Source organism: Branchiostoma belcheri, unplaced genomic scaffold (genome assembly GCF_001625305.1).
Source record: "Branchiostoma belcheri isolate BF01 breed outbred unplaced genomic scaffold, Haploidv18h27 scaffold280, whole genome shotgun sequence".
Taxonomy (NCBI): domain Eukaryota; kingdom Metazoa; phylum Chordata; class Leptocardii; order Amphioxiformes; family Branchiostomatidae; genus Branchiostoma; species Branchiostoma belcheri.
The window spans coordinates 111,558-126,241 of record NW_017803888.1 but is presented as its reverse complement, the minus strand read 5'-3'; the positions used below and the strand labels follow the sequence as shown (position 1 = coordinate 126,241).

General features: G+C 41.1%; 2 protein-coding genes across 2 annotated transcripts; one reads left to right on the top strand and one right to left on the bottom strand.

Annotated features, from left to right (window-relative positions):
- Positions 1 to 147: 147 nt before the first annotated feature.
- Positions 148 to 1,292, bottom strand: LOC109472754 (complement C1q tumor necrosis factor-related protein 3-like). Its single transcript, XM_019772599.1, has 2 exons — positions 1,048 to 1,292; positions 148 to 734 (listed from the first exon to the last, which is right to left on the bottom strand). The coding sequence occupies exons 1-2, from the start codon at positions 1,208 to 1,210 to the stop codon at positions 193 to 195; spliced, it is 705 nt and encodes a 234-aa protein (XP_019628158.1). The 5' UTR covers positions 1,211 to 1,292; the 3' UTR covers positions 148 to 192.
- A 2,569-nt stretch (positions 1,293 to 3,861) lies between these two features.
- On the top strand, positions 3,862 to 13,711 carry LOC109472751 (leucine-rich repeat-containing protein 15-like). The gene is made up of 5 exons (XM_019772595.1): positions 3,862 to 4,573; positions 5,498 to 5,721; positions 6,202 to 6,271; positions 12,883 to 13,106; positions 13,676 to 13,711. The coding sequence occupies exons 1-5, from the start codon at positions 3,862 to 3,864 to the stop codon at positions 13,709 to 13,711; spliced, it is 1,266 nt and encodes a 421-aa protein (XP_019628154.1).
- Positions 13,712 to 14,684: the final 973 nt, after the last annotated feature.

Genomic DNA, 14,684 nt, shown 5'->3' with positions numbered 1-14,684 from the left:
GGAATGGATTTTGACATTCTGTGACATTTTCCAATATTTTTTTTCAACGTACGACATATAACGTTATTTGCTCATTTTGCAGGTACTTTGTACGATTTACAGTATGGTCGAAAACTTTTTTTAAGTCGACAAAAATTCATACGCGCGCGGATGTCATCCATATAATCAGATCAACATGGCCTTATGATAGTTTCAGGCGGCGTGGATGAGGTACCCACTGAAGGTGAGGTGCCTTTCCCCACTGTTGGACCAGCTGCCGGCATCAAACTCCACCCACACGGCGTCCCCAGGCTGGAGCTGCAGCACGGCGCTGGTACTGCCCGACTCTCTGTTCCCCTTTCCGCTGTTGTTCTTGTGCAGTCCGACCATGTGCTCGCCGTTCTTCGTCAGATAGATCCACAAGCGACCGTCGCTGAAGTCCTCCGTCATGGCGGTGAAGGTGAAGAAGTAGAGACCGCCCACCTCCGCCTCGAACCTCCCGGTCTCCTGGTGATAAGCCCCGCCCACGTTGCTAAGGACGACGGACTTCGTTGTGTCTGGAGGGAGGTCAAGGCTGGTCATTTGTACCACTGAAAAGGCCACGGCGGGTGACACAGGTGGGCTGTCGCCAGGTGAACCCTTCTCACCTGCTGAACCCTGTTCTCCTTTGTCTCCCTTCTCACCTCTCCGTCCGACAGGACCCTGCTTACCTGGAGCACCCCGCGTGCCCTTCTCTCCTGGCGTTCCGACGTCACCTGGAGATTATAGAATTCCAAGTCAGCGGACGGGTTTTTTTAATTATACCACATCTGAACTGGAGCTACCTGTTACACAGTGAACCATGTAACACCTAGCTCCAATGCACAGCGAACCAGTCAGAATTGCCCTGATGATGGTTAAGGTGACAGACGGTCATCGAAACGTAGTTGGTTCATGTAAAGCAAAAGGTTGTGAGTAAAAAAAAAAATATAATACTATCATGAAAGTTCATCTGTGTTGGTATACGTAGTTACATGTTTAAAGTTAAAACTTTAACATTCTCTTTAAAGCCGTCAGCTAACTCCGTACCTCGTGGCCCCACGTCCCCCTTTAGTCCAGTGGGCCCGGGTGATGCAACAACCGTGATGTTGTTGTTGAAGTATTTGGAGCAGGAACCCTCCTCTATTCCTACCTCTTCAGCAAAGGTCGGCAACGTCAAGAAACCTAGAAGAACAATGACTGCAGCCGGCATTTTGGGGAGGGCCTTTATCCAACAGTAGAGGCTAGACGTTGCTTCTGTCTGTGACACGGGCGTTACAACGTTATGGTTCCCTGGGCGGTGGACTCACGCATGTTTCTGCGATGTTTACACTCCTTGGTAACTTTTAGTTACCGACACATGGTACCGGTCACTCTTGGTCGCATGGGAATGTGTTATTTTACTGCCCGAATATGTATGGACATTCATACGCATCACTTTGGTAGCCTGGGTACCATCCTGGTTAATTAACGTCCGCTCCAGACTAACCAGGATGGTACCCAGGCTAGCACTTTGGGATCAGATCGGCACGATTTTTCTACCGAGCAACGTCACCCTGGAACACCCTCTGCACTGACGCTCGCACCGCCACTACGATTACCTCCTTGAAAGGGAAACTCTGCGACTTACATTCGTACACACTGACCCTGACCTCTCCTCGTAGATTCCACCATAGATGCCATTTAGTTCTTGTACAATGTTTTATGTGTACCCCAAATAGTTACGGCTTCACCAACACCACGTAGCTTAGATGGCAAATAATAATTATAATTCGCTTTTCGCAGAAATTATTTTGAAATGTTCTACTTTTGCACAGGTGTGAGTTTGGAACAGTCCATCTTATGGGGAGGGGCATGACTGAAATATGTGTTGTATTTGCTATGGCCCTCTGGTAGAGGCCAATTGAACTGCAGCCGACTCACCCGGAAAGCCAGTTGCGTAATGCGGCTCATTCATACACGAACAGGAAAATCTTCACCTTCCAAATCACATTCAAAATGCGATACGTTTCTGTACCACACAGTGCAGTTTACTCCTGACTACCTCTCACATTAAACGTTCTAGCCAGGCTTCAATAATTTTGTCCGCACTACTTTGTATACCCGCCCCATAGGGGTCGCCTATTGATACTGCGTTGTGCGGCCTTGAGAGAAGCACGGCGCAGTCTGTCTTCGACTTCGGTCTGGACGGAGAGAGGACACAATTTACGGCGGAAAAATAAAACGATAAATCCTGAGGCATCAGAAAGAACATCTGCGGAGAAAAGATTTCTGAAGGCAGGTTGGTGAACCTTTTATTTTTGTACTGCTTGTAACGATGATGGGAAGAGAAAGAGGGCACAATTTCCAGCGGAAAATAAACGATAAATGAAGAATCATCAGAAAGAAAATTTGCAGAGGAAAGATTTCTGAAGACAGGTTGGCGCGCCTTTTATTTTTGTGCTGCCTGTAACGATTATGATCAGGGAGCGGAAAATTTGCAGAATTTGCGTCAAAAATTTTAGCGATAAATGCTGAATCATCAAAATGAAAATCTGAAAAGATTTCTGAAGACAGGTTTACGCCCTTTTCATTTTCGTGTTGCTTGTAACGGTGATTAATATGTAAACAATAAAATGTGAGGGACTTACTTTGAGCAAGCCGACATCAGTTATTAGCACTACAGAGCAGCGACTGATTACTTTTTGTTATTGTTGGCTGGAACAACATTTATTTCTCCTACAAAAACCGGGGCGTCCGAGATATTAAGCGTACTTTTATAAAGCAGTTAGATTCCCGGGTTTAAGTATGCTTCACTTGGAAAGCAGCCTAGGAATAAAATATTTCTTTATTAAAAAAAAGTCGGATCCTTTTGAACATTTGTAAGCGTGCAGCGATCTCTACACTACGCATGCTCAATATTGCGTCTGGTCCGAATCCAGACGCTAATGAAGTTGAGGTCGACCGAGGCGAGTAGTGTACTGGGATTGTACAGTACAATGTATGCAGATGTATGCAAATTTATGCAAGTCTTCTAATCTTATTCCAAATTAAGATATAATGTATGCATAATTAGGAAAATAATTAAGAAAAAATATTGATACATATCGATTAGGTAATGTATGCATAGTTGGGATGGGCGAAACCATTCTTAATGGACGATACCATCGAATGTGTTAAGATTCCCTCGTAGGGTTTCATGGTATATATTTGGTTATTGGTATTGCGGATTATTGCGGATTTTTGGTTTATGATCATCGATGCTTTATGATTGTTTCCTTGACTACGATTACTATTATCATCATTGATGAATATTTTGTATATGTTTATGACGGTTTGATTACGTCACTAGAGGAGGTGATTTGGAGTTTACTGCTCAAGTCAAGCGTGTACTTTTTTAAGTCAGGGCGCCGTATTGTCAGGCAACGCTTTATGAATATGTAGTGTTACGCGAGTGAAAAAAGACAAACACACAGCACAAAGAAAGTTTATTTGTATGTCATGGTTCCGCGCGGTTCTACAGAAATGAATAGGCACATGTGCACAGCATGTAGAAGATTTTATTTGTATGTCGCTCTACCCTGAACCCCGCGCGTTAATATTGGGAAATGATCATGAGTAGGCACACGCAACACAAGAGTATTTGTATAGTTTGTTTTTATTACCTTCGCCAAGAAGGTTATGTTTTCAGATGCGTCTGTGTGTGTGTGTGTGTGTGTGTGTGTCTGTCTGTCTTGTCTGTCTGGAGGCTATTTGCTACAATGCTAACTTTCAAACATAAACATTTCATGTGGGTTTGATGTTTGAAGGTTATGGGACAACTAGTGCATTTACCTTTACTTTATTTATAGTGTAACTCCTTTTCATGTACAGAAAATAACCAACATGCTGAAGACACTTCTGGTTCTCCTGCTAACCGTTTCAAGAGAAAGTAGCCCGACCGCAGCCTGCAGCAGCAGCTGTTCATCAGACTGTGACTGTTCCAACAGAGGCCTCAGCAGTGTTCCTCAGGACCTGTCTAGAAACATCACTAAGCTTAACCTAGAGGGCAATAGTATCACAAGCTTGAGTCAGTCTGATTTCTCAAAGTACACAAAGTTGGTAGACTTATTGTTGCAGAAAAATCAAATTTCCATAATTAATCCCGGTACATTCTCAAATATGGCCGACCTCATATGTGTGGACCTGCACTCCAACAAGCTAAGTAACATCCTGCCAGGCACATTCAAAAATATTCCAAAGCTTAGAATGTTGTGGCTGTACTACAACCCACTACCGGACATTAAGTCTGGTACATTCTCAGATTTACCCGAGCTCACTAGTATGCAGCTAGTGGGCAATCAAATGCGTAGCATTCACCCTGACATATTCTTAAACGTGCCTAAGCTTAAAACGTTGTACATGTGGGACAACCCCTGGCACTGTGATTGTAGAATGAAACCTGTCAGGAAAAGGATAACTGAGACAAAGTCCCCCTTCAAAAAACAAATTACATGTCAAGAACCTAGCAACGTCCGCGGTAAACAGCTTGACCGTATAAACCTCGAAGATCTGATATGTCAAAAACCTAAGATTGTGAGCTTTAACAATAACAAAGGTACACTGGTACAGGGTGAGACTCTCAATTTGGTTTGTAAAGCTTTGGGTATGCCTAAACCAGACATCACAGTCACCCTCCCATCTGGACTGAATACAACTATTGAGTCAGGAGGGAGGGTGACTGTGGAGGTGAAGAATACCACAGCTACAGTCACCATAACAGGTGTTACTGCAGCAGATGCTGGTCAGTACAAATGTATCGCAAGAAACCCAGGTGGCTCTGCATCTACTATACTGTTTGTTCAGGTTAAAATCCCAACAACAGTCCTGCCAGATGTGACATCTCTTAGCACTACAAAGATCTCCACTGTCGCAGCTTCAACATCTACCACAGGTATGATGCTAAAAAAACCAACGATCGTGAGGTTTGAAGTAAGCGATAACGCCCCAGTGCAGGGAGAGACTCTCCGTTTGGTCTGTGAAGTTTCAGGAATACCCAAACCAGTCATCCGATTCACCCTTCCTGGACTAAATAAATCTGATAAGTCCAGAGGGAGAGTGACTTTCGGCATGAATGATACTTAAGTTACCGTAAGAGATGTTACTGCAGCAGATGCTGGTCAGTACATCTGTACGGCAACAAATCCAGCTGGCTCTGCGTCTGGCAGACTGTTTGTTCAGGTTGAAATCCCAACAACAGTCCTGCCGGTCGTTACATCTCTTAGCACTACAGAGATCTCAACAGTCACAGTTACACCATCTACCGCACAGTCTGGCGGTAGGGTGTCCAAAACGCTAACATTTGTGGGTGGTGCTGGATCTGACAGACTGTTTGATGAGGTAAAAACCCCAACAGTCCTTCCAGATGTGACATCTCTTAGCATTACAGAGATCTCCACTATGACAGCTTCAACATCTACCACAGGTATGATGCTCAAAAAGCCAACAATCGTCAGGTTTATGATCAGTGATACCACACCAGCACAGGGGGAGACTCTATATTTGTCCTGTGAAGCGTTAGGTGTGCCCCCTCCCAGTGTAATTGTCACCCTCCCATCTGGACGGATTGCAACTGCTGAGTCCAGTGGAATGGTGACTGTGGCAGTGAATGGTACAGTCACCATAACCAATATTACTGTAACAGATGCTGCAGCTGGTCAGTACATCTGCATTGCATCAAATCCTGTCGGCTCCGCATCAGCCACAGTGATTGTAGATGTCCAAACCGCCACATTTGTTTCGCCCCCTTTCAACATTTTATCTCTGGTGTCAACATCATCTCCATTTGACAACTCCGAAGGCAATCCATCCATTTTCCCCCTGCCAGTTGCCATTGGTCTTGGCACTTTTGGCGCAGCTCTGTTGTTTTCTAGTCTTGTCCTTGAAGTTTGGTGGAAGCGAAGGACTAAAGAGCCTTCTGTAGTCTCAACACCGCAAATCAGTTCTCCAAATACAGACGTCGTGGGGAACAATGACTCGGGGGGTCAAGGTAGATCTACAAATCCCAAGGAAATCCATAGTGCTGCAGGTCCAAATGAACAGGTCGACATATCTGGGAATGAATATGAAGACCCTGAATCTCTCTTTGCCATTTCTTCGTGCATGACAAATAAAAACAACGATAACAACGCAGAGCCAGTCAAAGATGTATTGACCCATGAATTAGTAAACGTCGTGTACGGGCAGGATGTGGCTAGTTATAAGGCTGGGCAGACACTTGAGGAGAAGGCAGTAGCTGCTTCTCATGTCAGTCATGGTAATGACAATGAGAAAGCATCAGTACATGATACTTCTCATGTCATCTATGAAAATACTGATAAGGACACAGCAGTGCTTCCTGCCTCTGCTCAGTTCTCCCATGGATATAACAATGAGATACCTACATCTGCTGCTTCTCACCTCACCCATGGAAATACCAATGGGGATGAAGCAGTGCTATATGCTTCTGCTCAGGGTATTTATAATGGAAATGAGAATACAGAATCTTCTAAATGCATCTACAAGAATGATAATGGGAAATCAGAATTTCTGACTTCTCCAATCATTTATGGAAATGATGACGATAAAGCAGGTTATACTGCAGCTGCATCTCATCTTATCTATGAAAATCCCAATGAGGAAGAAGCAGTGTTATATGCTTCTGCTCAGGGTCTTTATGGAAATGAAGATGAGAATACAGAATCTCGTCAGTGCATCTACAAGAATGATAAGGAGAAAGCAGAATTTCTGACTTCTCCAATCATTTATGGAAATGATGACGAGAAAGTAGATACCACTGCATCTGATCTCATCTATGAGAATCCCGATGAGGAATGAGCAATGTGATATGCTTCTGCTCAGGTCATTTGTGAGAATGACGGCGCTAGCTATAGCGCTAAATAAAAAATCTATTGCAACTGAAACGACGTACAGGTTAAAGAAGGATAAAACAGAAATTTGGGCTTTTCGTGTTATCTATGGGTCCAATGAGAAGAAAACATCTATCGCTTCTCGTTTGATCTATGAGAATAATTATCATGATTGAAGGCACCCAATGCCATTTCAGGGCGATAAAACTAAGAAAACTGTTTACATTTTCATTTTTGTCATCATTTCATACCTGATGTGTTTAAAATATCCCCAAAACAAGCTACGCGAGAAGTCCCTTTATTCTTTTGGTACCACCAATAGATACCTAAAACCATCCTAGGATATGGAACAAGCAACCGTTTTCCGTCAACAAAATTTTGCCTGACAGATATCAGTGTGCTATGGGATATGGTTGGTTGAACTTACTATTTTTTTTTAAATCACTAAAACTTGACTTTGAAACTCAGTTTTACTTCCCTGAAATTAGGGAAAGTAGGGTGTCTTCAAGCTTCAAGGAAAAAATAACTACCCTTGGGATCCATGATAGTTCTTCGAAGATTGAGTGTGTACTCCCCAAAGAAAACATAGAGGATATACCCCGGAACTCTAAAAGACAGAGAGAAAGAAACAAGTGTCGTGTTAGTGAATAGCAAATAAGTTCCATGCTTACATTACATAAACCTGATGCCCAATTGTTATTGATAAACGCGAAGTGTAAAACATCATTCTTATTGTGGGTTTGTAATAGCGAATGCAACATAGTCTGCATAGAAGCCTTAATAGTTTAATTTTTCTTTGTTATGACAAATACAATATAAAAATGTATAAAACAAGCTGCAAGGCTTTGAGTGAGTAGTATCATGTAATTGTGATAAAGAAGTTTTTTAAATTCATTTGTGTCATTTAGATTCATTGAGATAGTATTCTCAAAGTATTGACGTAAAACGTATTTCTGATATTTCTGATTTGGAGAAATGTTTTGATGTTTTTGTATCCATTACTTTTTCAACATTATACTATTATTATTCTGTATATATTACTTTTTTCAACATTATACTATGTTTAATCTCCTTTTTGTGCATCTATTTACTTTCGTATTTTGAGATTCAAATCAGTCGATCTTTAGATGAGTCATGTGAGGATCATATTTAGCTGTTGAGTGTAAATTGATGAGAAAACTTGCCTTGAAATAATCATGGCGTTAATATATAAATAACAGTAAAGATACTTGGTGGAAGAAACGTTAATGATAACAGTAAAGATATTTAGTGGAAGAAAATGTTTTTTTATTGATGCAGGATGTTCTGTGGTGTTTTGACCAAATATCAAGTTCGGGAAGATGACCTATGTACATGTATTACATACCACGTCCTGCAGACAAACATTGATGTAAGCCAAAACAAAACAAAACAAAAAGGGTTTAACTTCGTGTAATATACAGTGAATAGCTATAGGTTGGCACATGCTTTTCCTTTCAAAGACAAAGTTATTAATCTGTTCTGAATTTCTACAGTTTATCTATGATATCTATGTGTTACAATACTGATCAAACCTTACGATATAGCTTTACTTTAATTTCATTCATTAGTAAAACGTATACGATTATTAACACGGATAAACTTATCATACAGGTGTACTGTGTAGGAATGTAAGACGTTTTAGCATTTAAGAATGTATATCAACAATATGAAATTCAATTAAAAGGGTTTAGAATGGAAAACATTGTATTATCTGTATGAGAACTCTGAACTTGATATTGTCAGCCTCTCAGACTGTATTGAAGAAAAACTCAAATGATGTTTCAAATATTACCAGTGAATATTTGTCCTGACGATTTATATCAGTAAAATTATTGTTCTCCAACGTGGGAACATATGATTCATGCAAAAGCAGATCTCGAGTTATTTCAATTTCTGTACTAACAAGCACAATTCGTGATACTGCTGTAAAAAAACGAAATAGCATAATCCAAAAGGAAACAAAAGTTTGACAAAGTCTAGACAAGTAGCGAAACCAAAAGAGACATTTACCCGTCACCAAGACATGTAAACGTGTTGTTAGAAATCCTATACCCCTTGGTTTCATCAGGCAAGTCCCTGTTGCATTCTAAAATGCGTTATTCAACAACATGTTTCGGAATGGACCACGTTTTGGAATACAACACAACATGCAACCCACTTCCTGTTATTCCAAAACATGTTTTGGAATGGAACACGTTTTAGAATACAGATGTACTCCACTTCGTCGTGTTCCAAATCATGTAGTGGTAAGAAACGTTTTTGTTTTAATGCAACAGTCCTTGAGCTCATTCTAGCGGCCTATTTCATATGGTTTTACAGTTTTGTTGAGCCCACCGTTGCCTTGGACACAATCATGTACTCGAATGGACCATAAGGACACCTCTGTGTGCATGTGCATTGTTTTTCTGCAACTTTTCGGCACATTTCATATGGTTTTATGGTTTTGGTGTGGCTTCACTCGTTGTGTCCACTGTTGCCTTGGACACAATCATGTACTCGAATGGACCATAAGGACACCTCTGTGTGCATGTGCATTGTATTTCTGCAACTTTTCGGCACATTTCATGTCTGCATGGTTTTACGGTTTTGGTGTGGCTTCCCTTGTTGGGTCCACTGTTGTCTTGGACACAATCATATACTCGAATGGACCACAAGGACACTTCTGCGTGTGTGTACATTGTATTTCTTAATTGTAAACTTTTTTTCAATTCTATATGTTAAGTAGTCGTTGTCATACATTGTACAATTGTCAGGCATGAAAGTTCTTCTGCGTGCCATATATTTATTCAACTGATCATAATTTTTTATAGCATAAAACGTGCTTTTCTAAGCATTTGTGATTCTGTACGTTTAGAACATTTGTAAACTTAGAATTCGGAAGACAAGTTCCTTGACTTGACTTATGTCGGGTGCCAGTCCTCCCTTGCCACCCGAACCACCATGGCAGCCCAGTAGCTCCTGTCCTGTATCCGTGTAGCCGGTATAACCGCCCTTCGGCGTAACACACCAGCTTCGCAGGCACACGGCTACATTACACCGAACGACTTGTTACACCTAACCCTTGAACATCTCACTCTAAACATTGTTTAAAGCTATCTAATGATGATTCCCCTACTGTCGAAGGCAAAGGTTCATTCTGATGAAGATATTTATTGCACTACAATTGTACATGGTACAGTGTATGACAACGACTGTTGAACATTCATCGCGTTTACCTTGAGTCTGTTACCTTGAATTTATTCATTTTTTTGTTCTTTCTTTCTTTTACGAGTTGCGAGCTTTGCGCCTGCGCCCAGAGTAGACGCTGTTGCGTTTCTCACTCAGAACTGTGTGTTCTTCTGACGAGTGGCGGACGCTGTCAACTGCTCAACGACTATAGATTAAAAAAAAAACAACTAAAAATCGAAGATGTTCATCCGTTGGATCAAAAGTATCATCCTGGCGTGTACCTTGCTCCATGTAGTTAGCCAAGCGTCAGGTAAGACGATTTTATCTATTTGTTTCCACATCAGGTGGTCCTATCTATTTTTTTCGTTAAAAAAAAACACCCAAATGCGATTTAAGGACAGTCAAACTGGATTCTTGATGTCAATATACTGGTCATGTAATTTTTTAAATGTAGTAAGTTTAATCAATCCTATCCCATAGCACACAATGTGCTGGATGGTGCTTGTTTTGTGTCGTAGGCTAGCTATATGTGTTAATTGCAATTGGCGATACCAAGAAAATAAAGAGACGCCTCACGTACGTTGTTTTGGGACTTTTTAACATGCTTAAGGTATGAGATGATGCCGAAACAATGCTAAGAAATGGCAGTCAATGTCAATATCAGACAGATTACTCATCCAGGATATTTTTTGTTGAATTGGACGCCTTCATCGTATTCCTTCAGCTGTTTGTCTAACTTTCTCCTTTTGCAGTCCAGAAGAGAGAAGCTGATGATAGAATACATGCATTAACAATGAAGAACACAATGCATTGGCAGAAAGTAGTGGGGAATTGAATCAAGTGAGATATGGGGAGATCAGTTAACTTAATATTTGAAGTTATGGTGCATCTTCGGTACCAAATTGTCAACTTTCTAAGGGTCCATAGGGTAAAATGTTGAAACAAACAAACAAACAAAAAACAACAACAGAAAAGTCCGCCAGGCCTGAAGCTATTTCAATTCATTATGTGGCTCAACACCAGCCATTTACAATAGCCTCTAGTAGGCTTCAGAAGCTGCTTTAAAACGTAGAATGTGCCCAAATAGGCAAAACAAATCATGCCAGTTGAGTTGGTCGGCCAAAGGAGTACATGTAGTATGTGAGCTGCCGCTTTGAGTGGACCAACTCCCCTGGTATGTTATGTATTTGGCCAATTGTTAGTCTTCCAGCCGCTTCTGAGCCTGATAGAGGCTATTCTACATACCACGCGTGCGGTTCTTGGAATTTAAAAAAAATGATCTGTCCAAAAATTTTCATCTGGTTTCTCGTGTTATCATCTCTGTATTCCACCGTATTTTGTTACGTTGTCATGGCAACATGGCAACAGATGGCGCGGACGAATGAGCAATGCGCGTCTCCCAAAACACCTGCTGGCTCGTAAACTTCAAACTGGAATAATTCATGAAGCAACAACTGCCGCTCTCCGATGTAAAACTGTGGAATCAGCTCAGTAAACCAAGGACACCCCAAGGACAAAGTGTTTGTGCCACGCCTCGGTACATTTTGTGATAAACTCCGGACAACCGCACACTCCTGCAGCAAAGAATTTGTCAATTGTGTAGCTTGAACAAGGTGGAAGATAAAATCCACTCTGTCGTAGATTGAAGTTTATATAGCAACGATAGAAATAATCTTTTTGAATATATTACAAGAAGGTTTCCATACTTTCAATCCTTGGCTAATATTGAAAAATGCAATTTTTTTTACAAAGAGACGAGAATAAGCCAAACCTCTGTATTTAAGTTGTTTTAGAGATAATGTTGTGAGAATAACATCTGAAGTCGTGTCTGTAACTATATACCACTGCATCTGTTAACCTGTACTTAGCCTGATACGGCATGGATGTACAATAAAGGTTTTCTCAATATATCAAATGTCAGCTCAGAGACAGTCAGGCCTTCAAGTACCAAATTTATAAATCAAGGATTGAGAGAAAATGGAGGAATTTAGGTTAGAGAATAGAGCTTATCACAAAACTCCCTGATAACAAATATGACGCGTGCAACAGTCTTTATAATTACAATCTGCCCAAATACATCAAAATATTCATTATATTCCATATAGCATTTGCTTCTTTTAACGGTGCTTAGCCTTGATCGTATATATCTGCTGTTATTTGGTCGCAAAGATATTACGATCATATTCAAAAATCTATCTGAATATTCTACTTCTTTCATCATTATGTTATGACCTTGCCAAGAGGCATATCACCGCACAACGTTGACGTTACCATGGTTACATATCATCAAATGGTCAATAATAAAAAAAACGCTTCGACTCTTTTAAACGCGCTGCGTGCGCATAAACCTTTCGCGTGAATAATTTATGATAAAGCAATAACTTCTCTGATATGAAACAAAGCATCTCTCAAGGACAACGTGTTTATGTAGCAGGGTGGTACAGAGAGCATCATTCCTATTCCTAAAAAGGGACTTTTCTGATGTTACATGCAAATACGGAGGTTTTATTTTCGATGTGTTTGTTTTATCCATTATTACCTCCATGAAAATGGAGGTATTGTTTTCGGTCTCTCTCTCTCTCTCTCTCTCTCTCTCTCTTATTCCATATTTAATAAGACAATTAAAAAAACATTTACAAAAACTCATGGAGGTATGAGGTCTCCGAATTTTTCACAGAGCCACAAGAAGTGAGGTAGAAATGGTGTAACAGCATCATCCAGACCAAAAACAGTACCTACCATGTCATGGAGTGGAAAACTCTTAACGACTCTTAAAACCTTCAAAGATGTATGAAATCTTCGATTTCTTGTTAAATTTCAATTTTAACAGGTTGCCCTCTTGGGTACACTCTACACGATCCCGTGAATGCATGCTTCAAGGCGTACAGCCAAGCCAAGACGTACCACCAGGCCAGGGATGTGTGCGCGGCGGACGGAGGGCTCCTGGCCATGCCCAAGACCAGCAGCCTGAACAACTTCGTGATGAATCTGATGAACGAGTTGGATCCAGGTGCAGAATACTGGCTTGGCTTGAACGATCTGGGTACTGAGGGCGTTTGGCTATGGGAAGATGGAACTCCACATGCCTCGAATGACTGGGGGAACTGGGGCGCGGGGGAACCCAACAACTTGGGAGGAGGAGAGCACTGTGCACTCAAAAGGCGCAATGGAGATTGGAATGACTGGCCCTGCCCTGGAACGTATTATTACAAGTTCGTCTGCCAGGTTCAATGGCGAGGTAGGTCATGAAATTATCTCGAAAATTATTTTTCTTTTACAGAACCAGTAATTTCTTTGATTTGAAATTTTCAACGACCACTGGCCATATATATCAGGGCACTCCCGCCATCACTTAATAGAGACGCTGGACAATATAAACCCCCTGGCACGTTTGATCAATTGCTGACATCACGTATCCGTAAAGTCTCACTCGAATAAGGTCACGTATCTGTAACCGTAACTCCCGCGAGATTACGTTCGGAAGTGAAGGCAACAGTGGAAAATGTGATCCCTCTGTACTCGTTGTGTTGGAATTAAGTTCAACATTTTACTATGAGATAGAGTATTGTGAAACTATAGACTCAAATAACGGATCTCTTTCTTTAACTTGACATATGTTGCAGGAGGAGGAGGAGGCTTTGGTTATGACACCGGTATGACTTTTGTATCAGTTTCAATTGTATCATGTATAACGTTATCAGTTTAATTCAAAACGTCATATAATGAATATGTCATATAATGAATATGTGAGTGAGTGAGTAACTGAATGAGTGAGTGAGTGAGCGAATGGGTGAAGACTAAATGTAGCCTTGAGAGCGTACACACTCATCAATATTCTAAAAGATCATTTCACTTCTATTACAGTACAGTGCCCTGCCCTGCCAGCGCCAGTGAACGGTGCGATGACTGGCGCAAATAACGTAGATGGGGTGGTGACGTTCACCTGTAATGTTGGATACGAGCTTGATGGGAGCCCCAGCTTGACCTGCCAGGCTGACCTGACGTGGGATGGGAGCGTTCCGACCTGTCCTCGTAAGATTTTTTAGTTAATAAACTCCTGTCACACACAGCCGAAGATGGCTTTCCGAACACTAGCCGAACGATTAGTAGTAGGTCGGTCCACCATCTTGGATTTTGACCAATGACGTCATCAAATTTGCATAGATTATTAACATTTAATGATAGAAATTACATAAACATTCTAAGATGTTACATAGCAGTTTTTTCATTAGCACATTTGTTTCTGTATCAGGTGTACAATGCCCGACACCACCGGCCCCTGTTAATGGTTATTTGAGCGGCGGCAACTTCTACCAGGACGTGGTACAGTTCACGTGCCATGGTGGATACGAGCTTGTAGGGAGACCCAGTTTGATCTGTCAAGTTGATGCTACGTGGAACGGGGCCGTCCCAACCTGTACTCGTAAGATTTTATTTATTTATTTATTTATTTATTTATTAGGTTCATGAAAATGTAATCAGAAATTGAAACTTGTCCAACAAGTCAGTAATAAACTAATTATCGTTAACGTAATCTTGCTTCCGAGTCGTTCAATTTTTTTATTGTCACATAGAAACTTTCCTTTTTATAAGCATATTTCTTTATTTGAAGTGATTATTGTTTATATATCG

Bases quoted from the DNA above. Each gene is read 5' to 3' on its own strand.
- LOC109472754 (XM_019772599.1), bottom strand. From the start codon at position 1,210: ATGCCGGCTGCAGTCATTGTTCTTCTAGGTTTCTTGACGTTGCCGACC. The intron at 735-1,047 runs GTACGGAGTTAG...TATAATCTCCAG, and splicing joins GGGGGACGTGGGGCCACGAG to GTGACGTCGGAACGCCAGGA.
- LOC109472751 (XM_019772595.1), top strand. From the start codon at position 3,862: ATGCTGAAGACACTTCTGGTTCTCCTGCTAACCGTTTCAAGAGAAAGT. The intron at 4,574-5,497 runs GTACACTGGTAC...ATACCACACCAG, and splicing joins GAGCTTTAACAATAACAAAG to CACAGGGGGAGACTCTATAT. The intron at 5,722-6,201 runs GTGATTGTAGAT...GTGTACGGGCAG, and splicing joins TCGGCTCCGCATCAGCCACA to GATGTGGCTAGTTATAAGGC.